Source organism: Nematostella vectensis, chromosome 14 (assembly GCF_932526225.1).
Source record: "Nematostella vectensis chromosome 14, jaNemVect1.1, whole genome shotgun sequence".
Lineage (NCBI taxonomy): Eukaryota > Metazoa > Cnidaria > Anthozoa > Actiniaria > Edwardsiidae > Nematostella > Nematostella vectensis.
The window spans coordinates 7,095,908-7,122,331 of NC_064047.1; the positions used below are offsets into that span (position 1 = coordinate 7,095,908).

General features: G+C 39.9%; 1 protein-coding gene across 4 annotated transcripts in view; it reads right to left on the reverse strand.

Annotated features, from left to right (window-relative positions):
• LOC116608645 (RING finger protein 17) overlaps positions 1-26,424 on the reverse strand; it is a 47,463-nt gene that overhangs the window by 7,242 nt on the left and 13,797 nt on the right. For all 4 annotated transcript variants that reach the window (XM_048721867.1, XM_048721868.1, XM_048721870.1 and 1 more), the window contains 30 exons: positions 26,335-26,393; positions 25,681-25,822; positions 24,380-24,460; positions 23,775-23,875; positions 22,399-22,459; positions 22,224-22,266; positions 22,089-22,141; positions 21,427-21,506; positions 20,917-20,988; positions 20,218-20,402; positions 19,270-19,428; positions 17,472-17,640; positions 17,137-17,221; positions 16,812-16,883; positions 16,510-16,666; positions 16,014-16,129; positions 13,851-13,962; positions 13,255-13,314; positions 12,898-13,013; positions 11,904-11,966; positions 11,553-11,610; positions 11,061-11,172; positions 10,598-10,692; positions 8,994-9,410; positions 8,059-8,246; positions 4,554-4,673; positions 3,193-3,279; positions 2,278-2,489; positions 1,680-1,969; positions 415-553 (listed from right to left, as the gene is read on the reverse strand). In XM_048721867.1, coding sequence (XP_048577824.1) covers positions 415-553; positions 1,680-1,969; positions 2,278-2,489; positions 3,193-3,279; positions 4,554-4,673; positions 8,059-8,246; positions 8,994-9,410; positions 10,598-10,692; positions 11,061-11,172; positions 11,553-11,610; positions 11,904-11,966; positions 12,898-13,013; positions 13,255-13,314; positions 13,851-13,962; positions 16,014-16,129; positions 16,510-16,666; positions 16,812-16,883; positions 17,137-17,221; positions 17,472-17,640; positions 19,270-19,428; positions 20,218-20,402; positions 20,917-20,988; positions 21,427-21,506; positions 22,089-22,141; positions 22,224-22,266; positions 22,399-22,459; positions 23,775-23,875; positions 24,380-24,460; positions 25,681-25,822; positions 26,335-26,393 — 3,704 coding nt within the window. The remainder of the gene's footprint in view (positions 1-414; positions 554-1,679; positions 1,970-2,277; positions 2,490-3,192; positions 3,280-4,553; positions 4,674-8,058; positions 8,247-8,993; positions 9,411-10,597; positions 10,693-11,060; positions 11,173-11,552; positions 11,611-11,903; positions 11,967-12,897; positions 13,014-13,254; positions 13,315-13,850; positions 13,963-16,013; positions 16,130-16,509; positions 16,667-16,811; positions 16,884-17,136; positions 17,222-17,471; positions 17,641-19,269; positions 19,429-20,217; positions 20,403-20,916; positions 20,989-21,426; positions 21,507-22,088; positions 22,142-22,223; positions 22,267-22,398; positions 22,460-23,774; positions 23,876-24,379; positions 24,461-25,680; positions 25,823-26,334; positions 26,394-26,424) is intronic.

The window sequence follows — 26,424 nt, forward strand, 5'->3', positions numbered from 1 at the left end:
AAGAAGAGCCTACAAAGAAGCAGTAGATACTGCCCCTTATCCCTAACTGCAATTCGTACGATTTTAAAGACACCTTGCGGAATTGTAAAACGATAATAGTGTCCGAAATTAAACTTTTCTTCCTTAGTTGTTTTATGTAAACTGATATTTATGGTATCTAATCTCTTTGAGTTATTAAGGAATATCGATCAACCACTTCTTTGTTATTATTTACATCGAAAAATACAACAGTCTGATCGCAAGAAAACTTTAAAATAACTATTCGCGATTAAGACTGATACTTTATTGATGATATTTGATCAGTTACTTGCTTGAATTAGCCAATGGAAATGGATTCTTCTTGTGACTCGGTATTGTGCGGGAGCATAAAATGGCGGCGTGATAGGTCTTCTTTAAGAAGATTCGCAAGAATACCTTGCTGGGGGTAACACCTCGTCGTTCCCGTAATCTATGTATCGGACATGCGCACTGAGGGGGTTGCCAGACTCCACCGAGATGACCTGGGCCCGATACCACATGTCGTCTTCTGTGTATTGTCCGCAGCATAACATGCCTGCAGAAGATAGAGGAGCACATGGGAGGGGTTTGCGAATTTTTTTGGGACCCAATACCCCCCTCCCCCATCACTTTTCTACTGGTCCGTCCCTTAGAACAACACAAAAGATTCAGCGGCGACGGCGGCAGCCTTTTAGACGGCTTTTCAGCAGCGAAGAAAAAAAAACAAGGTTAGGGAAACAGAGATGTGAGCTTACATGCGTGTCTAAATCAGTACATAGGAGACGCAAGCGTGGAAAGAAGGAAAGGAACAGTTTAGTTTTTTCAGAGCTTCCTTCTCCCTTTGCGTCTTTTTCGCGCTGATATACACCCGCGCACAAGCTCCCGCGCACAAGCTCCCGCGTATCTACTTTCTTCCCTATCTTCGCTTCTTTCGCTAGTGTGAATATCTTTGGAGTAAGATAAATAATAACATGGCCTGTAAGACAAAGTTTTACTAAATGGCCAATCTTCTTGGAAAAATCAGAGATTTGATACATATCCAGGCATTCGTATGTATTTTTATTTGGAACGGCGCATGAAAAAAAAGGAACAACCTTATGTTATTCTTCTACACCACAAATTAGGACCTGGTTTATGTAGGCGTCTTCGTACGACCTCAATAAAACCGCTTTTGTCCGCCCGTCTGTATTATGTTTGTTTGGAATGCCTTGCAAAAGTACTTCATTTATCATTGACTGATTGAATAGGGGAGAGACAACAAGGAGGAGGAGCTGGTAAAGATAAACTGCAGGTAGAATCTGTGACTGTGGGGTACTTTACTCGGTGGGTTAGGATTAAAGAAAATGTATGAAGCTTTTTTCGGACTTGAAACTTTCTTCCTGCGGTTTTCAATGTTCTGCGAGCTCTCATCAACAATTTCCAACTGCTAAACCGCTTTCTGGCTTCCGTCATTCAAACTAACGAAATTTCAATTGGTGTTTTTTGGTTGGTCAGTGGCTTACGGAGAGGTGGCGTGATTGGAAAACATTTCAGTGCTGGCCAATGAATTCTCTTTTTTTAAGGATTTTGAATGACGGAAGTCAGAATATAGTAATAACGTGATGCCGTTAAAACGAGGTGCTTTTGCTCAGCGTAACTCTTCAGATAGGCAAGTTTTTAAACAACAATCGACAGCTGTTTACCTTTCTGCGCAGCTGCGAGTGGTTCGAAATTCTTGAAATAATCCGGCCCGTTGATCTTTTCTGCCATTCGCTCCAGTCTCTCTAATTCGTCCTCGGCCAAAATCAGCGTAGGGTCTGCGTCGTAGATGTCCATATCATCTGTTTCTGGTGGGGGTACCCGCTGAATATAGATACAGTCGGGCTCACTCACGTGCGTGACTGTCACGTCAAATGTCACGCCAATTTGCGGTAGCTCTGTGCGTGACACCATACTATCGGCTTCGCGTGCACTTATCAGCATGGCGTGAATTCTGGAAAAACAAAAAAATCAAGATCGCAGAGGGAAGAGCGGACAATGGCGACTACGACAATGGTGAGATATCGCGGGAAATTTACCTAGCAGAGTCCTTCAACGCTGTTACCCAAGGTTTCAACAGGCTGCTTTACCCACCCCCTGTTAGTCAGTCTTTCTAACTTACATCTGCAGGATAGAAACTTGGACTGTTCTTTGTTTTTAAAAATATAATATATTCTTTTATTCGAATATTCAAATGATGCCTACTATATAATTAACCTATATACGACCACGCTAAACCTTCCTACTCTCTGATAAACTTACTGCGCCTGCGCTGCGGATAATCTTGACTTCTCCACATTTTTTGGTGGAGGCCTGTTCCGCGCACCAGCCGGGATAACCTGGGGACTGGGCACGACTACAGCAGCCTGGCCTGTAGGTCGTACCAGTCCCTGCGCAAGAAGTAACTCTGTGATGCTGATGCCTTCTGGGAGACAGAGCCGAACCTCTAGCGGCTTGCCGGGGACAGCTTCTCCCTGTAGAAGGACAAAAACGGGGAAGTGTCACAGCCAGACCTTTGCAGCATTACATACATACTTCGTAGCAGATTGTTACCAGGGTCCTGAAGAAGGGGAAGGATCTGGTGCGTCGAGGGGTATGGATGCTGGATCCCGTTTTCCTGGTCGCTTTTGTTACCCGAAGTATTGGGTAACCACCAATCGCGTCCAGGTTCCCGGTACTGGAACTTAAAACTCCGTAACCGTTAACAAATCTCCCTTTTTCGGCCTAACAACAAGGCGAAGCCCGGTTCCCGTTTTACGCCTTCAGGACATACAAAAATATGGCGGATAATAAGAAAGACAAGGGGAAGTCTTCTAATCATAAAATCCAGATTCCACAGCACATAGCGATTGTGAATCTTGTGCTATATATAGGGAAACCCGCTATATCGAGGTTTCTAAAGAAGACAAAATCTGTTCAAGTTAGCGGGGATTCGAGTTATTGGGATGGATTGAAAATAGATATTTTTTATTAATAAAAAAACAGGTATCACTATCCATTAACGCCTGATGGAAATCACTCAAAATCATTATACGCACAAAACGCGACTTAAGAGAAGAGGAAAATAGGTTCAACTTAGCGTAGATTTTGAGTAATCCAGGTTTTTGAATTCGAGTTATTAGAGCAAAAATAAGCAGTTCAAGCATGGTTGTTCGAGTTAAAAGGGTTCTGTCATACCTCTTGCAATGCGACACAGTCCTTGCCAACCACCAAGCTGTTCAGCTTAGAGATGATTGAAGGAGACCAGCTGCCGTCCGGGGTAGCCTGGGGATGATGTAACAAACAAAATTCTTAGGACAGATATGTCACGAAATACTTAGGACAGATATGTCACAAAATACTAAGGACAGATATGTTACGAAATACTTAGGACAAATATGTCACGAAATACTAAGGACAGACATGTCACGAAATACTTAGGACAGATATGTCACGAAATACACGAAATACTAAGGACAGATATGTCAAGAAATACTTAAGACAGTATGTCACGAAATACTTACGGCAGATATGTCACGAAATACTTAGGACAGATATATGTCACGAAATACTTAGGACAGATATGTCACGAAATACTTAGGACAGATATGTCACGAAATACTTAGGACAGACATGTCACGAAATACTAAGAACAGACATGTCACGAAATACTTAGGACAGACATGTCACGAAATACTAGGGACAGACATGTCACGAAATACTAAGGACAGACATGTCACGACATACTTAGGACAGACATGTCACGAAATACTAGGGACAGACATGTCACGAAATACTAGGGACAGACATGTCACGAAATACTAAGGACAGATATGTCACGAAATACTTAGGACAGATATGTCACGAAATACTAAGGACAGGCATGTCACGAAATACATAGGACAGGCATGTCACGAAATACTAAGGACAGGCATGTCAAGAAATACTAGGGACAGACATGTCACGAAATACTAAGGACAGATATGTCACGAAATACTTAGGACAGATATGTCACGAAATACTAAGGACAGGCATGTCACGAAATACATAGGACAGGCATGTCACGAAATACTAAGGACAGGCATGTCAAGAAATACTTAGGACAGGCATGTCACGAAATACTAAGGACAGGCATGTCACGAAATACTAAGGACAGGCATGTCAAGAAATACTTAGGGCAGGCATGTCACGAAATACTTAGGACAGATATGTCACGAAATACTAAGGGCAGGCATGTCACGAAATACATAGGACAGGCATGTCACGAAATACTAAGGACAGGCATGTCAGAAATACTTAGGGCAGGCATGTCACGAAATACATAGGACAGGCATGTCACGAAATACTAAGGACAGGCATGTCACTAAATACTAAGGACAGGCATGTCACTAAATACTAAGGACAGGCATGAATAAATGCCTGGCAGAAAAAATCACCACATCCTCCGGGAAAAAAAATTCGAGCAAAACTAAACGGGAAAAAAAATTGAGCAAAACAAAATTAGGCACTCCCCCCGTCAAATATCAAATGGTCCTTCCCTAAGGGCGAATGAAAAATACCGGTCGAATGCCGTGAAGCCTCAGCTGTAAGCACTGTCGCGGTACATGCAAATATGGCATATCCGTACGAAGGGCTGAGAGTGCAACCAACTCAGAGTTACCGAAATCCACGTAGTTCACCTACAATAAAATACAATTAATTGGTTAAGTCATATACAATTGCTCCTATTAACATTTGCCATTAAAAGTTGTTAAACGAAAATAAGTTTTTAAACCAAACCTTGTAAAATAATTGTTGAAATGCCTTGTACAATGTAGAAGAATTTCTTGCATTAAGAACAAATTCGGTGGCGAAATCTTTAACAAATGAAATTGCCCTTATCAAAATAAGACACTTTTGAACTTGTAAATGTATTATCCCTTGGCCTGCATTCATGGGATCGATTGTATATGATTTCAGCAAGAGACCATGATGTAAGAGAACGAATCCCCGTGGCCCATGATGTCGTCCTAGAAAGCTATTTTTAGATTGCGCGAGCTTGGCAATCATAGCATCCATTTATGGTTCCGTCGCGCCATATTTGATTATTAGCACCTCGCGAGCTAGTACATTTTCACAATAAACGTTTTTCCTCTGCACTTCTTTACTTCGTTCGCTGCCTGTTTTTATCCTTTTATCCTGTTTTTATCCTTTTAGCTGCTCCTCAAGGCTCATGATCACAATGCTAATCGTAGGGTGGTGTCCTGGTATCTGTTAAGTTATCTTATTTTAAGTTATCTAAATATTATTAAATAATTGAACGGAAGACGTCGGGCAGACGGCGAATTTGGATTTTATTCAAGATGTGCATCGTGCAGACTCCTAAAAAGTTCTTTATCTCTGCAATTCGGTGAAATAGAATACCTAGGCATTCTCAGAGTCTATGTTATGTATTTTAATACAAGAAGGCTTTTAATTTTCTTTGATTTACAATATTTTTTAGATGAATTAACTTCATTTTTTCAGGTAAATGTTCAGAAATCACTCAAGAAACCCACTGGAATACGATTTACTATATTATAAAGACTTGAAATCTTTTATTTATTTGTGAAATACCTGTGTTAATAACCACAATATCAGTGTAAATATAATGGTATTAAGTTCTGGATGTAATCTTTTCCATAAAAAGAGAATTGAAAGAGAATTGTGTGTTGTAAACACAGTTTCATGATTGATTGTTGCTTTATAATTTGCGAATTAGCTGTAAAAACGTTTACTGGGGAAGTTGATCCCACGCCTAGAATCGGGCACTCTTTGCATTTTAATGTCCGAGAAACGGTTGATTGGATCCAGCGTACTCTCTGGAAAATCATTTTCACAGCGTTCGTAAAAAAGAAAGGTATTTTCGGTCAAAAAGATTTCCATAACAGCCTTTGCCGGTTCACATCGCTCAAGATGTGATCGCGCGTAAGACTCATGTTGCTAGGAAACGTGAGCGCTGACCAATCAGTGGGCTAATTGAAAATAACTGGTTGTTCTAAAAATAGCTTTCACGGACGACATACCCTATTTAACGACATACCCTATTCTATTGGAACATACCCTAATACGAACAGGGTGACTTTCTGTCTGAGCATGCGCATCACATACCATGTCTAGGGCCGAGTAGCGAGATTCACCCACGATGTTTACAAAATTTTGAACTTTTGGACCTCAATTATATGCTTTACGCACGCAGGAAGGCCTTTTTTTTTCAGAGGATGCCTATGTCAGTATGCTATTGCAAGGTATCTATAGAGTTCATTTAGCAATTCGGCTATTTTATGTTGCGTTTCTCAACTTTTGAATCTCTGGGATATGCGAATAAATCAGGTCAAAGAGCCATTGATGGAATATTTTATTTGTGAATTATAGAATCTGGAAGGTAGAAAACAAAGGATTCATAAACATATCCTATTTCGTGATATAAAAGGTTTGTTATTATCTTAAACTGTTAAAATCAAGCTTAGATTTGCGGAGCTAGACTTCATGTGAAATTGCATAAAATTACAATTATTAAAACCGAATTACTAAAACATGCAGGCTTTGTACCACACTATCTCAACTCTCGATGTGTTCCATGAACATTAGCTTAGATGGGTAGCATGGTTAATTCATTTTGTAAAATTGGGGAGTACGACGAAATAAGCACAATTATGATACCACATAAGAGTTTCAGGGCTCAGAACTATGCATCCTGTATTGTACATTATGACATTTTGTTAATAAAATTCGTGACTGAAAAACAAATCTTGTTCAAGTTTTAGTGTTTGGCTAGTGAATGAACAAGAGATCGGAATTTGTAGGAATTGATTTCGATATTATTTAAATGAATTTTGATTAAATGTGTTTGCAAAAAATTAAATCACAGGAATCTATCGCGTTTATTTGGTCTTCGCAATACACAGAGCGTGTAACACACCGGTTCTTCCCTTGTAAACACTGATATGTAAACTGTATACATCCTTTAAAAGCATATATAACAAAATTGGATATCTAGCAGATTTTAGAGAAAATATCCAATGTTCTTTGAAATAGCCATATTACAAATTAATTTAAGTAATTTGATCGTTGAAACTGTCATATATACGTTAAAAACATTCTCACGTAGTTTATTTGCAGCTCTTGGCATTTCCCGCTAAATTTGGTTGCAATCGGCGTAAAACTCATTCAGAAATGAAGCTCTTTTAGAAAAAAATCATTTTGAGAGCAAGATTTGGAATGTATACAGAAATGCTTCAGTGATTCCTGGACAATAGTGAATTACGAACAACAATGGCGCGTTATTTTGAGCCCGTGTTACAAGTGGCCAGTCCAAGCGCATGCTCCCGCAAAAAGTAACCCTGTTCCTAATACGGGGGATTCGTTCTCTTAAAGCCGCATTGTCACCAGTTTACTTCCGGTCGATTACTAACCATTTTCCGATGATTTTTAACGGAAAACGCGAGAAATATTTCAAAAATTAAAAGCAGTGTGTCTATTGGGAGTTTCTTTGAGGTTGTAATTGATAATTTAGAACTGATGTCGTGTTATACATCTCGGATTATAATAGATTCTTTGTCTTTTAACGGTTGAGGTTTCCGTCGGACCTCCGGAAGTAAACTGGTGACAATGCGGATTTAAATCATGGTCTATTGCTTAAGTTAGTAAGGGAAATAAAACAACAAAAAGGTTAAAATGGTATGTTTGACGCCTATTTGAAAACAGATTTGTTTCGCTACGGAGGCGCCTTTAGTAATGAGTAAAGTTACCGTTTCAGCCTTCTGCTTCCACGCCTTACACCTACACAGACCAACTAGTTTTTCTACAGTTTGCCGTTAGTCTTTCTAGTCATTCAGTCAGTTAATCAGACCCGTTAATCGTGGAGTAAAAAAGACTAAAGTTAAAAAGTACTTTTCATCACTGTGTGGAATATTTCTTACTTGATGGGTAACCCCCTTTGCAAGGCCCCTCCCCCCAAAAATAATATTTGCGTACATCCCGTCATAACATTTTGCATAAACCTTTTTGCTATGACAATCAAGTGACGTCATTTAACAAACATACCTCTACACGGTCGTTGCCATGGAAGCGGCTGACAACGGCGCGATACCACATGCCGTCATCAGCGAATTGCGCCGCGCAGGGCTGACCAACAGCCAGAGACTGGACGCTAGTGGGCGCGCTAGAGGTCTCGGGATCGTCGGTGTACTTCCTCAAGAGATCCTTCATGATGTTGATAAGGGTTTGATCGCCTAGCAACACGATAGAAAAGCAACTTAGAATAAACTGTCTTTGCTGTTTCTAAATTGAATCAGTCATATTTTTTAAGTTATAACAATCGTGTACTCGTGAGATAGTTTGACCATTCTGGTCCATTCCAAGATAGGTCAACACGTCAAAATCCTTTAAAACCTCTTATTGAATCAAGCTCCAATATTCTCTAAGAAAAGCTTCAACACGAGAACTGAAACAAAATACCAGGAAATAGCTCAATTGATTGTAACAGCTACTTTGAAGGAAAATAAGGGCATTTTAGGTGAAATCTCATTATTAAAAATCCAGTAGGAAATCTGCTGGAGGAATTCATCGGTATAAAGTCACATTTATAAACATTTTGGCAACATCTCAAAACTACAGTATGTGGTCAAGAAAAAGGACAAATCACCGTCCCCATAAATAGAATCTTTAATTATTGTCACATCAGTAAAATGTCACATTTGGTCAAGACCATATTATGTGGAGCATAGTCAACAAAACTTTCGGAACCTCCGTGGGAAAATGTACAATTTCGTTTCCCGTGCCCAAAATACACACCTAGGACACTAAAGGGCACGTGATTTCATTCTGCAATCACGGAAATTTTTTCAATCCTCAATGAATTTCTTTCCGTGAGCATGGTGTGTGTACGGAATCTAAAATCCATTGTGTTCGTTTTCTCATGAAGGGTCAGTGTCGGAATTGACTGCCCCTATTTCAAAAATCCTTAACCATTAACATACCATCTTTCATTTCCTGGGCGTAGATGGATCCATCCATACCGACGTACGTCACACCTGCCTGGAATTGCCTAGCCTGTGGTATTACGGGTGGGGGGTAGCCAGGTGTCTGGATTTTGCTCTCGGTCTGACTAACTTCCGGTGTGCTCACTTCCGGTTCTTCCGATTTGCGAGATTTCGCCACATCAATACCAGACGTCTGTTGTTTATTTTCCGGTTTGGTGGCTTCCGGTACGTCTGTGTTTGTCGGTTTTTCATTGTTTGCCTCCGGTTTTTGTTTTATCTCGGGTGGAGGTTTTTCATCATTGTCTTCCTCTATTTCTACCTCAGGTCCATCATCGACTGACCGTGTAGTGTCCGATACTCCCTCTGAAAATGTATCCTGCTCTTCAGTTTTCCCGTCTGATAGTGGTTCTTGGTCTGATGTTGTGAAAACAAATGCAGGTTAATGTCGTTTGTATTGCTAGCGCTACCCCAGACAAGGTCTCTTAACACACTGTAACATGAAGTATTCTCTCATTCCATATCAGTGGTGATGGTTAAAGTGATGGTGGTCACGACTGTTTTTACATTAAAAACGGAACATCAAGATACCATTACACTAGTTAGTAGCGGAGACATATTGTTGGTAAAAACTAATGTTTTTAATGTTTTTACATTAAAAACAGAACATCAAGATACCATTACACTAGTTAGTAGCGGAGACATATAGTTGGTAAAGGAGACATGAACATTTGAAACAATAGGATATTAAATCATCCTGTTACGTAATCGAGAACCTGCAAAAACAAAACCTACAGTACTGACCAACTATGCATGGATAAAGCCTCTACCAACTATGATGGCGCTATTCTACAGTACTGGTCATGGATAAAGCCTCTTCTACCAACTATGCTGGGGCAATTCTACAGTACTGGTCATGGATAAACCCTCTTTTACCAACCATGCTGGCGCCATTCTACAGTACTGGTCATGGATAAAGCCTCTTCTACCAACTATGCTGGCGCCATTCTACAGTACTGGTCATGGATAAACCCTCTTCTACCAACTATACTGGCGCCATTCTACAGTACTGGTCATGGATAAACCCTTTTCTACCAACTATGCTGGCGCCATTCTACAGTACTGGTCATGGATAAACCCTTTTCTACCAACTATGCTGGCGCCATTCTAAAATTTAGATGGTGGCGGCACGACACAGGCACGAAAAGTTTAGAAAGAGCAAATATTGCAGGGCCGTAGCAGGCCTCCAAAAATTCGGCGGGCACAATACAGAAACATAAAGAAAATATTGGGGGGCCCTACTGGTTATTTTCTTATAATTTTTCATAATATTAGGGGGGCACGTGCCCCCAGTACCCCATCCTTGCTACGGCCCTGTATTATAGGACAATGTGCTGCATTGTAGTATTGCATTGACAATAAAAACAAAACTCAATATCAAGACAGTCTAGGTCTACACTAGTTGAAATTCAATGAAAAATTAGAAAAGTCGTCCTGTTTTTCGTCAACTTGTTCAGTAAAATCAATATGAACACTCAAATCCTGAATCCTGGAGACTGTTAAATAAACTGTGGCCCGATGAAAACCCATGGCCTTTCACTTACCACAAGTCGGCTCACTATCATTAATATTTTGTGCACAGCTCTGCGATTGTTCCTCTGGCACGCTCTTTCCTGTGATATCATCAGCTTTAATGATGCTGTAATACAAAGAATAGAACGCTTATATATTTTGCTATAAATTTTTCTTGTTATTGAGTTCAGGGAAGTGAGACCATGTCAACCCACTTTCATAGATAAGGTGTAGAAAACACTGTAGAAAAAGGAGGATTTGCGTTGTCACCTCTTTACTTCCAGAGGGCCGACGGAAACCCCAACAGACAAAAAAATCTATTAGAATCCGCGCTATTTAACAGGCCATCCGCTCAAAGAAACTTCCAATAGACACACTGGTTTTAAAATTTGGAAATGCTTTTGCGTTTTTTCGTTTAAAATCACCGGAGATTGTTACGTAATCGACCGGAAGAAAACTGGTGACAATGCCGCTTTAATATACACTTGGACTGACCCAAGACCGGCGGTTTGCGCATGCTCAATCATCACCAGGAAGGAATTGATGCAAAGATCTTTGTCTGTAGACGTGTCAGTGAGTATCACGTCCATCACGCCATTGGTCAGACCTAACAGAACAGACAAGCACAAGCTTACTTGAAACAGGATAGCTGAGGATATATATCGCTACAATATTGTAAAGTCCTGTGTAAACAAAGGTAGCTTTGCCAGCAGAAATAGCAAGAATTGCGGGCACAGCAATGTCGACGCCTTTTGTGTACAATGTTGAATGCTGCAAAGAAGGTTAACATTTTTTGTGGTTACAGGGTAGGGTGGGGGGGGCATTGCAGCTTATTAAAGTGACTGTCCCATGGAATCAAAATAAACTCCGACCGACATTTTCCGTAAAAATTCATTGTGGGATTCAACAGTTAAGAAAAATAAAAAAAAACATTTGCATACTTTTCATCGATCACTTATTTAGTAACCAGAGATTTTCTTTTCTCACCTTTTCTTTGTGCTACGAATGACTTATTGAGCAGCAGATTACATGTAGTTTCCCGAGTCTGTAAGAGAAAGCAAGATAATCAGAATGGCAACAACACCAGACCACAGACAATGGTGACAGCTACTAATAAAAGCGGCAACTATGGTTACTGCAAAATAAACAATACACATATATAAAAAAAATAACAGCGAAAGCAACAGTAATAGTAACAATAACAATAATAACAGCTACAACAACAGCAGCAACAGCAACAATTAACGATGAAAACGAACCAATAATAATCAGTAACACTAGTAATGACGACAACGACAACAACAACAAAAACGACAACAAGGAGTTGATGTTACTAACCTGGTCAGACCAAGTTTTTTGCTCTCCAAATGGCTTGATGTCCACAAGCTGACAATGTATAGCCTACAGAGACACATAAAGAGTATGGTTAAGAAAAGAACTTTCATAAACGATAAAAGACCATTTTTTTCTTATAGCATCATAACAATCGTCAGTTCTGAAGGTATTTTGGTCTGATGTATTACCTATCGACCAACTTTGTTTGGAAGACCTACTAAAATTCGTAAAAAAAGATTTGCTACATACATACATCCAATCCCTGTATTTCTGTGTACCTGTCTCACATCCATTCCCTGTATTCCCGTGTACCTGTCTCACATCCATTCCCTGTATTTCCGTGAACCCGTCTCGCATCCATTCCCTGTATTTCCGTGAACCCGTCTCGCATCCATTCCCTGTATTCCCGTGTACCTGTCTCACATCCATTCCCTGTATTTCCGTGAACCCGTCTCGCATCCATTCCCTGTATTTCCGTGAACCCGTCTCGCATCCATTCCCTGTATTCCCGTGTACCTGTCTCACATCCATTCCCTGTATTTCCGTGAACCCGTCTCGCATCCATTCCCTGTATTCCCGTGTACCTGTCTCACATCCATTCCCTGTATTTCCGTGAACCCGTCTCGCATCCATTCCCTGTATTTCCGTGTACCCGTCTCACATTTATTCCCTGTATTTTCGTGTACCCGTCTCGCATCCATTCCCTGTATTCCCGTGTACCTGTCTCACATCCATTTCCTGTATTTCCTTGTACCTGTCTCGCATCCATTCCCTGTATTTCCGTGTACTTGTCTCACATCCATTCCCTGTATTTCCGTGAACCCGTCTCACATCCATTCCCTGTATTTCCGTGAACCCGTCTCGCATCTATTCCCTCTATTCCAGTGTACCTGTCTCACATCCATTTCCTGTATTTCCGTGTACCTGTCTCGCGTCCATTCCCTGTATTTCCGTGTACCCGTCTCCCATCCATTCCCACACCACTTTTCCAGTGTACCTGTTTCGGGAGATTAAGAAATATGTCCGGTAGTTTCCTGATCTCAGAAAACGCAAGCCTCTCAAAGTTGCCGTAGTCCACATAACTGACATCAACTGTCTCGTCACTGTATACGGCTGCAATACAAAACAAACTATTTATACCCTTCTATAAAATCTTCTAGTAATTGTAGTAGACAATCAAAAAGAGCTAACAATTAGTAAGAGTCTAATAACTAGGAAAGGACGGATGCCCTCTCTGAGATAGAGGTTTAATCTCTGTTTCATCATATTTCCTCGCATTTTCTGAGTACAACCGTCTTGAAATAGTTCTACAATAGCTGCTTTTTTTAATAATCTACAAACTCTACTAGTATACCTGTCACAACGGCACGATACCAAACTTTGTCTTCCGAGAACCGGGCAGCACACACAAGACCTGAATCACACAACAACATTATTGGAACTGATGTAATAAGGCTCTTGTTTCGCCCTTTTCTTTGCTTAAGGCACCCTATCAAACGGTAACATTAGAGGCAGCATTAGAAACTAATTGACCAAACTCACGTTAGATTACCCATTTCCTGTTCCGTATTACTCACAAATATATAACCCTGAAGTCTAGTTCTTTCCAATATTCTATGAAATGCCGCTGACGATTTCAAACACTTTACCGCTTTCCGTCAAATAAAACAAATGGAATTGCATTTGGTGCTATCTGATTGGTAACCGCCTTGCAGAGAGGTTGCGTGGTTGGAAGCAATTGCAGTGCTTGCCAATGACCACTAGCTCTTGAAAATAATCCTCCCCTTCAAAAAAACCTGCAACTTCGATCCTAAGCAGTTTTCCCTTTGTCAGCCAAGAATCGTATGGCGGTAACCCGATGCCCTTTAATTGCCTTCCACTCCACCACATTTCTACCTCGTAATCTAGCGAAACAAGGATGATGCTTAACATCTTTTTACTGTATGTTACCTCTATACGGCCAAAGAACTCTGCTGTTGTCCTTCCCTCGCCTCTTGGTGTTATACAACTTCAACATCTCGTTCATTATGCCACTTAGCTTGACAACCTCTTCACTGTGCAACTGAAAAAGCCAGACCCAGTTTATACCAAGCACCTACCGGCAACACCCTTGCTTTTGTAGGAGACGATGGGTTGTTAAAAACCTCGCCTAGCAAGATTCTTTTATACTCTTGGGGAAGCGGTTATTTTATCTATCATTTTCGTTTGTGCTGTCGCTATTTGAGTTATTCTACTATTTATTACATTATTGTGTTGATATGAGCCTACATATTACCTTGGATTGACATGACTTTGGTGTAAGTGGAAATGATTATACCTTTTGAAGGAGTAAGCACTAACCATCATAGTGTGTTGATATCGGCATACTTTACAATGGTCTATTGACATGAGCGTATATATAATCACATCGTGTCGGCCAAAAATTTATCTTCCCTGGTGGTGGTGGTATCCCGTAAAGCAGGATGGTGCGGTGATATTATTGTATATTACCATCGTTTGCTGATATGAACGTATATATACCCCTGGTGTGATTATAATAGAATAGATAATACTGATGTGTTGGTGTGAAAGTACATGATACGTGATGATGATAGCGTATGTAGACACGGTGTGTTCATACCAGCATACATCGCCATGGTATGATTATTTTAATAGAGTATATTACCATGGTGTTTTCATACCAGCTTATATCGCCATGGTATGATTATTTTAATAGAGTATATTATCATGGTGTTTTCATACCAGCTTATATCGCCATGGTATGATTATTTTAATAGAGTATATTACCATGGTGTTTTTATACCAGCATATATCGCCACGGTATGATTATTTTAATAGAGTATATTATCATGGTGTTTTATACTGTACCAGCGTATATCATCATGGTATGATTATTTCAATAGAGTATATAACCATGGTGTTTTCATACCAGTGTATATCGCAATGGTATGATTATTTTAATAGAGTATATTATCATGGTGTTTTTATACTGTACCAGCGTATATCATCATGGTATGATTATTTCAATAGAGTATATTACCATGGTGTTTTTATACCAGCATATATCACCATGGTATGGTTATTTTAACAGAGTATATTACCGTGTTTTTTTACCAGCGTTATATAGCCATGGTATGATTATTTTAACAGAGTATATTACCATGGTGTTTTTATACCAGCGTATATCATCATGGTATGATTATTTTAATAGAGTATATAACCATGGTGTCTTCATACCAGCATATATAGCCGTGGTATGATTATTTTAATAGAGTATATTACCATGGTGTTTTTATACCAGCATATATCACCATGGTATGATTATTTTAACAGAGTATATTATCATGGTGTTTTTATACTGTCCCAGCGTATATCATCATGGTATGATTATTTCAATAGAGTATATAACCATGCTGTTTTATACCAGCATATATCGCCATGGTATGATTATTTTAACAGAGTATATTACCATGGTGTTTTTATACCAGCATATATCACCATGGTATGGTTATTTTAACAGAGTATATTACCATGTTTTTTTTACCAGCGTTATATCGCCATGGTATGATTATTTTAACAGAGTATATTACCATGGTGTTTTTATATCAGCATAATATTGCCATGGTATGATTATTTTAATAGAGTATATTACCATGGTGTTTTTATACTAGCATATATCGCCATGGTATGATTATTTTAATAGAGTATATAACCATGGTGTTTTTATACCAGCTTATACCGTCATTTTATGATTATTTCAATAGAGTATATAACCATGGTGTTTTCATACCAGCATATATCACAATGGTATGATTACTTTAATAGAATAAATAACCATGGTGTTTTCATACCAGCGTATATCACCATGGTACGATTATTTTTAAAGAGTAAATAACATGGTGTTTTTATACCAGCATATATCACCATTGTATGATTATTTTAATACAGTATATGACCATGGTGTTTTCATACCAGCATATATCACCATGGTACGATTATTTTAATAGAGTATATAACCATGTTTTTTTACCAGCGTTTATCACCATAGTATCATTATTTTAATATAGTATATAACCATGATGTGTTAATATCAGCGTATATATGCAATCATACCTTTTGAAGGAAAATCTCATCTGGCCCAGTAACATGTGATACCAGAACATCCGCAAATTGTCCATCTTCAAGTAGCACAGGATCTTTATAGCTACGCATTGGGAACATTGTGTGCCCTGTCATAACCACAAAAATATGGCTAAGTTCTTTTTTTTTTCACAAAAAGCGGAAATTTTTCTACAACTAGTTTAAGTTTTCTATGAGTAGAACCAGGGAAACAGGGGATTGGATAGGGGAAAAAAGCGACATTGGTACAGGCGCGTTTTACGTATCTTGAGCCTTCCCCCTCCCCCAGATACAGGAACCTCCAGCTTAACGTTCTTTTCCGAGGAGACGAAGGATTCACATTTCCCAATGTAGAGTGCCAGGATTTTACACAATGTAAAAACACTGTGTTGAGAAGCGAAGCCCGTATCACTGAGCTATCATAGCTCCTTTTTCAGACATATAGCCAAGATTCTTAACACAAACAGAACGTAGACGAAATGATATATACCCTCTGGTACAGAGGCTGGACTCCTGAAGCAAGCCACCTCCAGGAAGACCAAGGCATCTCGTACAGAGGCAGGCCGATCATCATCATGTGTGGGCTCGTCATTGTCAGGATTCTTGAGATCGACGTACATCCGGCTCCCACCGCGTCGCCTCAGCACCTTAAAAACAAAGAAAGTAACAGGTACTAAATGACTGAATTTTCTTGAGCGTTTTTAGTGTGATGATTATTCAGTGCAAAATGGGATGACTTAGTCGCGACTTCAATTCATATGGTTGTTTGGGGATGAACCTTTTTACACTTACGGTCATCAGAAGTGGTTTGTCTCCTGTCAGACTTCCAAATGCTTTGATAGCCTTGGCTGGCCATTTCTCTTCCTGTAAAACAAATAGTATGTATTAATAAAAAGAAAATAGGATGATGAGTATAATAAAGATAATAATGATAATGATAAAAATAGGTGTGAGGGTTGTGTAGCCACATGATAAACTTTTTTCAGCGATACTGATGTTATTTAATGACGTCAATCTATCATTTCAACATTAAACTTCTTCTCATCCTGTTGTCGACTGTCACTGTTGAATTAGCAAGCAGTTACTTGTTAAAATAGTATTTTTTTTAATATTGTACCTTAAATGGTGGTACAATATCCATCAGCGAACAGTTGACAGCGAGGTCAGGCACTTCCAGAAACTGAGTGGGCATTTTACGCATCCTGAGTCATCAAACATGCAAGCGACATCAAGAACAGTGGCACAAACATGGACAACATTGATTACTGGCAAATAACAATCTTACCCCCCCCCCCAAGAAAAAACAAACAAACAACAAACAAGAATTTCGGTATTCCTGTGGCGCCAAATCATTTACGGAAACAGTTATTCTTAATTAACCCACTGGAGAGCCGACTAGTCTATATAGACAAGAGGCAGTCTACAGCCAGTCTAAAGTCCCTAAAGCCGCACCTTGTAAGTGGAAGCCACTCGGTGTTTCCAAAGTCCATGTAGGTGACTTCTACGCTTATGTTGTTGTCAATGGTTGGGACCACATTGGGGTTATTGTCAGAGAATATGTTGATGACTCGAGCTCTATACCAGAGATTATCAGCCGAGAACTGGGCACACACCATGTCTCCTGTATGGGGGATTGACATCCACAAAGATGGGAGTGAGTGAGTGAGTGAGTGAGTGAGTGAGTGAGTGAGTGAGTGAGTGAGTGAGTGAGTGAGTGAGTGAGTGAGTGAGTGAGTGAGTGAGTGAGTGAGTGAGTGAGTGAGTGAGTGAGTGAGTGAGTGAGTGAGTGAGTGAGTGAGTGAGTGAGTGAGTGAGTGAGTGAGTTGAGTGAGTTGAGTGAGTGAGCGAGTTGGGTGGGTGGGTGGGTGGGTGGGTGAGTTGAGTGAGTGAGTGAGTAAGTGAGTGAGGAGTGAGTGAGTGAGTGAGTGAGTGAGTGAGTGAGTGAGTGAGTGAGTGAGTGAGTGAGTGAGTGAGTGAGTGAGTGAGTGAGTGAGTGAGTGAGTGAGTGAGCGAGCGAGTGAGCGAGCGAGCGAGCGAGTGAGTTGAGTGAGTGAGTTGAGTGAGTGAGTGAGTGAGTGAGTTGAGTGAGTGAGTGAGTGAGTTGAGTGAGTGAGTTGAGTGAGTGAGTGAGTGAGTGAGTTGAGTGAGTGAGTGAGTGAGTGAGTGAGTGAGTGAGTGAGTGAGTGAGTGAGTGAGTGAGTGAGTGAGTGAGTGAGTGAGTGAGTGAGTGAGTGAGTGAGTGAGTGAGTGAGTGAGTGAGTGAGTGAGTGAGTGAGTTGAGTGAGTTGAGTGAGTGAGCGAGTTGGGTGGGTGGGTGGGTGGGTGGGTGAGTTGAGTGAGTGAGTGAGTGAGTGAGTGAGTGAGTGAGTGAGTGAGTGAGTGAGTGAGTGAGTGAGTGAGTGAGTGAGTGAGTGAGTGAGTGAGTGAGTGAGTGAGTGAGTGAGTGAGTGAGTGAGTGAGTGAGTGAGTGAGTGAGTGAGTGAGTGAGTGAGTTGAGTGAGTTGAGTGAGTGAGCGAGTTGGGTGGGTGGGTGGGTGGGTGGGTGAGTTGAGTGAGTGAGTGAGTAAGTGAGTGAGGAGTGAGTGAGTGAGTGAGTGAGTGAGTGAGTGAGTGAGTGAGTGAGTGAGTGAGTGAGTGAGTGAGTGAGTGAGTGAGCGAGTGAGTGAGTGAGTGAGCGAGCGAGTTGAGCGAGCGAGTTGAGCGAGTGAGCGAGCAAGTGAGTTGAGTGAGTGAGTTGAGTGAGTGAGTGAGTTGAGTGAGTGAGTGAGTGAGTGAGTTGAGTGAGTGAGTGAGTGAGTGAGTGAGTGAGTGAGTGAGTGAGTGAGTGAGTGAGTGAGTGAGTGAGTGAGTGAGTGAGTGAGTGAGTGAGTGAGTGAGTGAGTGAGTGAGTGAGTGAGTGAGTGAGTGAGTGAGTGAGTGAGTGAGCGAGCGAGCGAGTGAGTTGAGTGAGTTGAGTGGGTGGGTGGGTGGGTGAGTGAGTTGAGTGAGTGAGTGAGTGAGTTGAGTTGAGTGAGTTGAGTTGAGTTGAGTTGAGTTGAGTTGAGTTGAGTGAGTGAGTGAGTGAGTGAGTGAGTGAGTGAGTGAGTGAGTGAGTGAGTGAGTGAGTGAGTGAGTGAGTGAGTGAGTGAGTTGAGTGAGTGAGCGAGTTGAGTGGGTGGGTGGGTGGGTGGGTGGGTGAGTGAGTGAGTGAGCGAGCGAGCGAGCGATCCAGCTAGTAGTTATCATGTGATAATTTGTACGTAAGACTTACCAACGTTGACCTCAAAGACTAGATCCTCTGTATCAGCTTCTCTACAGTAAATCTGAATGGCATTCATCATGGCATTGACTTGATCCTGCTCTGCAAGTCGCTGGACCATAAAGTAGCAAGGGTCTCTGATGTGGGTAACCTGGACCAACTCATGTCGGTCTGCAGGAAAATATTCATGGCCATTATCAAAACAATTGTCATCCTCAAAACTATTATCATGGGATACCTCATACCTCAAAACTCATTGTCACCTCAGAAATCACCATCAAAATCACTGTTGATGTCATCATTGTGATAACAATAATCAGTAAAAACAAACATAGCCATCGACATCACCATAATTATCATTATCAGAGCAATGGTTATTATCGCCACAATCATCAAAAACAACAACCTACCACTGCCACCATAATAACCACCACCATCACCATTAACATTTTGTTATTAATGCTCAATCTGCAAAATAGCTTCTAAACTGACTTCCCATAAATCAATTGGCTATTTCAGAGTTTGACCAATTCTCCCATTGCCACCAGGAGAAAGTTTCAAAATAGTTAGCAAGAGCGTTTGGGAATAACAGTTCAGATTTTTGATCATATGCTTATGCAAGGTGTAGATCAACACAAGGTTGAAAGGTTTGTTAAACGCCTTCTGTAAAACAGAATTGTTGCACCGACGTTTCAAGCATTAGTATTTCGTCTGAGCAAAAAAAAGACCCCCCAAAAAAGACCTAACTACTCTGTTTCACTAAGGCGTTTAACATACCTTTTCCACCTTGTGTTGATTTACACCTTGTCTACACCACGCCTACACAAACCATCTTGTTTTTCTACAGCTTGCCTGTAGTCTTTTTAGTTATACCATATGCAGGATTCTTATATCCATATTAGCACAATTTCTAAAACTGGCAAAAGGTCGAGGTGGCATGTGTCGCACTATAGGACTCACAAGGGATACTGAGAAGCTTTGCAGCTGCAACACTCCTGGTCAGGTTAGCAGAGCGCTCCTCTTGACCTGGTGTATCTAATATCTCAGGACCAGGTTCTGGCTGGTCGGATTGTGCAGGTTCTTCGTCTGAAGTATCATCTAGTAGATCTTTGTCCTCCGCCTCATCTAATTTCTTCAGCTGTAAGCTTAAGAATCAAGACAGTAACGTTGAAGTATCAAAGAGAAGCAGATAGCAGATTTATAGGTACTGTAGTGTGGAATACATCTTTTTCAAAATTGGACGTCTTTTTTAATAATTATTTCTGGTGAAGGGCTTGACATGAGCAATTTTACTATCTTTCAGAACCCAAACAAAAATCTTAATTTGAAGAAGAAATGATAACAGCACGTTTTAAACACAGAGTAGAGTTTGAAGTATAGAGTTTTTTTATCAATAGCTCCATTGTTCCACTGATGTTACAGTACTCTGAAGTCCTCCATTACTTTGATATCCCATTTAATATAATATTAGCAAAATGAAAGCTTTGATAGGTCAAGAAGAGTTGGTGGTTTGGATACAAAAGCATGTTTGTATCATTGTGAGATTGCTATTTACTGTATTACTGTCCTCTTGTTATTCTTGAACAGGGTTTCATGTACAACATAGTCATACAACTCGACTCTGTTTCAGACAAACATGAAAATTATATCTTTTTCTACCTTAAGCTGCTGGTATTCTGAAGTCCTCCATAATTTGATATGGACCGCAAGTATTCTTTATCAACCACGAACCTGGTCAAAAGATAAAAATCATTGCAGTATGAACACACATGATAACTTTTCTGGATATATTAAGCAGGGGCGGGGGTACCTGCACGTTTCACGAGTTTCAAAAATCGGAAATCACGTTTCACAATAAACTGATAAACTGATGACAACAATTAATCTTTACTCGCAAATCACGATTCACATTTTTAAAGAGCATAGATCAAGATTCATGCAGATCAAATTTCTCCATTCACGAATCATGGCGAAGGTAGCAATCATAGATCACGGTTTTCAATTTGTCCTTTTACCGATACAGGATAAACACAAAAAAGGGTGTCCAGGGATCACGAAAATAACCCTTACCACCCCTGCTAATAGGATATTCTAATTGTATGGGCAGGTTGGGCATCATTACTTGATAAGCTCTCGGTAACAAATATGCAAAAACAATATGACAATTACCTTGGCCCATTGTCTCTTGAGTCTGTTGTTTTCACTGCAACGCATGGCATTTCCTTCAATTTCTTCAAATCGTCCATTATCTAAAGGTACAGATATCAATAAGAAGAGAAATTCCCTGATAGTGCTATTATTTACTTTCTCGTTTCACCAACGATTTCAGGGGCGTAGCCAGGGGGTGGTCCGGGCCCCCCCCCCTTCTAGCAGCCAAAAATACAGTAAATGTATGAGACATTATCTAAAATATAGGAGAAAATGCCTTGAAAGGGCCTTTTGGGGCCCCTCCTGTTAAAAATCCTGGCTATGCCGTTGGATTTCCAACAGCTACTGTAAATCCCCTTGTGGCATCTGTCATTCAAAATACAGGAAATACTGCCACATCTCCGCAAGGCTTTGACCAATCCAACAGTTCAGTTAGTTCTGTTAGTTTGAATGATGGTAGTCAGAAAGCAGTTCAGCATTTGGAAATAACTGGTGACAGTTTGCATATTGAAAATTAGAGAAAAGAATGGATTATTTTACTGCCAAAAAAACTGAAATCGGTTTAGCAGTTGAAACCCAAAAGAACGTTTCCAGAAGATTTAAAATTGCAGATAATACAATATTTAAAGTAAAACCAAAGAAACAGAAGTCAGATCATATAATATATTCAATATTTTCCTTACCTCTTTGGACTTATTCATTAGCATTGTCGGTACCATGAGAACAACTTCTAAGTCTGCAATGAAAGGGCACATTAAGCTAATTGTATTGACAAACCTACTGTATCACACCTTTAGGATACTATCAATTGCTTGTACCTTGAATAACGTTTCTGCTCTTTTTTATATTCTCACTGATGGACTGCAAACAAAAGAGAATCCCAAAGTTACACTATATTAAGTAGGCAATCATATGTATCATACTCAAAAAGTATCGTTTTTGCATCTACAAATAGCAAGGGTATCTGTACTATTCAGTTAGTTCCTCACTTACCATTTCCAACTGTTCCTCATCTTCACGGGGTGTTTCAAGCTCTTTAATCAGAGCAGTTTCCCTGAATAAACATCATTTTTCTCCTTATGCACAAGAGCCATAACAGGGGGTGGGGCACTGGGGGTATATGCCCACCCCACTAAAGTTGTTTTAATATATATATATAGTCGAAGCTCTCTGAGCAACCGCTCTCGTAAGCGACCAGCCCCGATAACGACCACGATCACGAATGACTGACTGAATTGTCACACAAACTCTGTAATTCTAAGCTTTCGTAAGCGACCAACTTATTGGAGCAGCTCCGTTAGCGACCACAATTTCAAAACACCAACTGAAATTTTCTTTTATTTTTAAGCTCTCGTAAGCGACCACAATGATTTTTGGCTTTACAACATCAGTCAACACCTGATAAACATCATACCCAATGCATGCTGAAATTACATATAAAGAGGAAATGTTGTAATGTTTCACAAAACTGCCTTTCCAGTAGGCAACCATTAAAGAATTTCATAATTTCAATTTTCTAACTTCAATTTCAACCATGGAATTGATGTTTCTTTGTCTCCAGAAAATGTGTAAATGCAAGGAATCTCTAGTCCATTGCCAGCTCCACGATTTATCCTTTATCCAGTTACAATAGCCATCCACTTGATTGTTGCACGCTTTAGAAATTGGCTAACAAAAGACGCCATGCGATCGTCGTAGACGCAGAAGATATTCTTATGACGAAAAGCTTAAGTCCTCGATATAAACAAGCATAACGAGCTACTTTGCGTAGAATTAATTGCTATTAAATAAATTAACTCACTCTCATGATAAGTCAAATACCTAGTTTTAAAATCAAGCAGTAAACCAAAATATTACAGCATTGTTATTATCACGATAACTTTTTAAGTTTTTGACGCCCAGTGGTCACTTATGAGAGCAAGCTCTCGTAAAAGATCAGCTCCGTTAACGACCACAATTCTCAGTTCCCAAGGTGGTCGCTTACGAGAGATTCAACTGTATGTGGAAATGACAAGTAGGGGCATGTCTGTGTCCCCAATATTTTCTGATGGCTTAACATGGCTTCCATTGACTACAACAGTATATAATTGGGCATTTAATAAGGAGCCTCAAAAAACACCCTCTCCCCACACAAACACCAGCCTATGGTTCTAGAATATAAAAATACCTTTAACTAAAATAAATAAAAAAATAACTTCGAAAAAAAAAGAGACTGAAAAATTAAAAACATTTAGATGTGTACAGTTATAGCTGTCCCAGATGTGCTTATACAAACACACTGTAAACTTTTTACCATGGCATATGCCCAATTACTTTGCCTTACAGCCCCTCCCTTTCATTTATTGACTGAAGAAGACTGTTTGATTTACCTTATTTGCAACAGTGCATTGACGTAGTGAAAGTGCTCCCGAATCTCATTTGCAAGCTGGGTCTTCTGGGATTTGGCCTGAGACACTGCCTGACACAGTTTCTAAAAGATAGGGGCAATCATTTTGGCTTTTTGGGTACACAATATGAGTGTGCCTTATATGAAAATAAGCTGTCTTAATTGTGGGTTGGAACAAAGTCCACAGAGATTCAAACGGATGTTATTCACTGGATCTCAATTGAATACGGTTTCATAGCCTATGATACCATGCGTCACATTGGATCAACAGACTTTAAAGGGGATAGTCTTTTGTTTTAATCAGCTCCCAGTGCTTATTTTTTACCTAAAAAAGTGGCTTATTTGAAAAAGAGCAGGGGGAACTTATCAAAGAGAAGGGGCTGGAGGCTTAAAAATCAAGTTTTTTGGTAATTTTTGGCTCCTACAAAACAACCAGGTACTATTTCATCAGAGCTTTATAAATCAATGCATCAACTTTTATTATGCAAGGCTGGGTTATGCTCTTGGCATGCTCTTAAATTGAAAGGAAATTCCAGGCTGAACCTTCTTATATCTGCCACTTCCAATTAACTATAATACTACGAGTACCTTCTGTGATCTTTCCAAATGCTGGATAATTTTCTGTCCATCTTCAAGACTGCTTTTAAATTGTTGTTTTAAATCATCAACCTACAACATCCACCACCAAGTGACAAGTTAGCAAAAATGCTCTCAGAATCAAGGCTTGGATGCTGCAATGTTATTGTTAAAATGTCACTATTATGTGGAATGTAATCAGAACCTTTTGACAAGAGATAGCTTCTTCACGTCTGCTTTTATGGCTTTTTTATTCACATACTTTATTCTGGGTGGATCCAGGATATCTTGTTGGGGAAGGGGGACAAATACAAAACATGAGTTCCTGTTTGGCAACATGTTTGAGAGCGGTAAAAATATTTATCAACAATCAATGTTATTGGAAGACAAATAATGAGAAAATTGGAAATACTGTATCAATCTATTACAAAATTACCAAATTTAAGGGAGTGTTCATTAAATACACCTAGGGGAGGGAGGGAAGATTTTTACTCAAAACACCTTAAAATTTCAGATCCCCCCTTTCATTGTAAACATTTGTTTTTCAGTGCCCCCCTTTTAGAACTCCAAAGTTTTCAGAGCCCCCCCCCCCCCCCCTAACAAAAAAGGTTTAAATCTGCAAAGTTGCCGTTCTTGTCCTAGTTGATGACCCAGTCAAGTTTTTCCTCAATCCGTTGCTTGCAGGAATTTTTTTATACCCCCCCCCCCCCCCCCCTCAAAAGTCACATGGTCCACCCCATGTGACGGAGTATAAATTTGTATTTATTTGTTTTAGCTAAGAATATTTTTTGTATAAAAAGGGATAATGTCCACCATACAAAACATTGTATTGTTTATCATTTTATGGATTTGCATGCTCCACAGCTGGAAGTATCTTTATTACGATTTTTAAAGACAAAAGTATTAAACATTGGCCAATTGGCTTAATATTCAATCTGGTATTTTGTGCTACAAACTAGATAATATCAGTAAAATATTAAAGCTGAAAAGAATGGCTCCTAAAAAAATTCAGAGATCCCCCTTTAGAGGACGTTTTTTTTAAGAGCCCCCCCCCCCCCCCATTTGGTGGCTAAACATTTTTGGCGCCCCAAAAATACCTCTCCCCCCTGTATTTAAAATCAAAATTATTGCAATAGCTTTAACGAATCAGCCAATGGAGGGAATGCATGCTCAGACTTGGTATTTTGCTTTGGCGAAAAAATGGCGGCTGACGGAGACCCTTTTAGCAAAGGGTTGCACCCCCTGCCCAAACCCTTTGTTGTTCCCTTGTTTGCTATTCCCCTTTTGCCCTCGCCCAGGCAATAGTATCTTACCACATCTGAGATCGGTACAATATCATGCCCATGTCGCTCACCAGTCACCGCACAGTGTGAACACACTGGCAGATTCTCTGTACGGTCAAAGAACTCGTGTGGTCTGTTTTTGTGTTCTGGGCAACCAGCTTCGGATCCCAAACTGTGACACAATGAAGAAAACCAATTTAATAAAATAACTAGAAATAAGAGGCAAAATTTTGAAGGCAATGTAGAAGGGTGCTGAGGGGCAGCTGCTTAAAGAGGCACTTTATGGCGATGAACGATCAGTGTTATTTCAGCAATCTCAAAAAAAGTCAAAATCAGGCAAGTAATCAAAATAGCTATCCATGTTTATTAAATGACTTTTAATCTTTCATATGTATACAATAATGTGGTTTAAACGCCTCACATAGAGCGGATGGTAAGGGATTGCAAACACTACTTTTAGGTTTTGGAAAAGGCTGTACCTCAAATAAACCAACTAGATCCTTTCCATAAAATACCTTTTACAAAGAATTATTTGTTGAAATAAACTTGATTGATTGAGAATTGGTTAATTTCTATTACGTTTGCGCAGAGTGATAAGAAATATTTTACATTGTTTTGTTACACACTTTTTCATATTCTATTAAACTTTTTAAAAACAAGTGTGCTAGTGCTTCTTTTAATTACCTGGTCTTGGAGATAGGGTAAGGCTTGTGTCTCCTTAGTGTGTGGGATGAGGAATGGACCTATTGCAAATGCAAAAGAAACATTCAGATG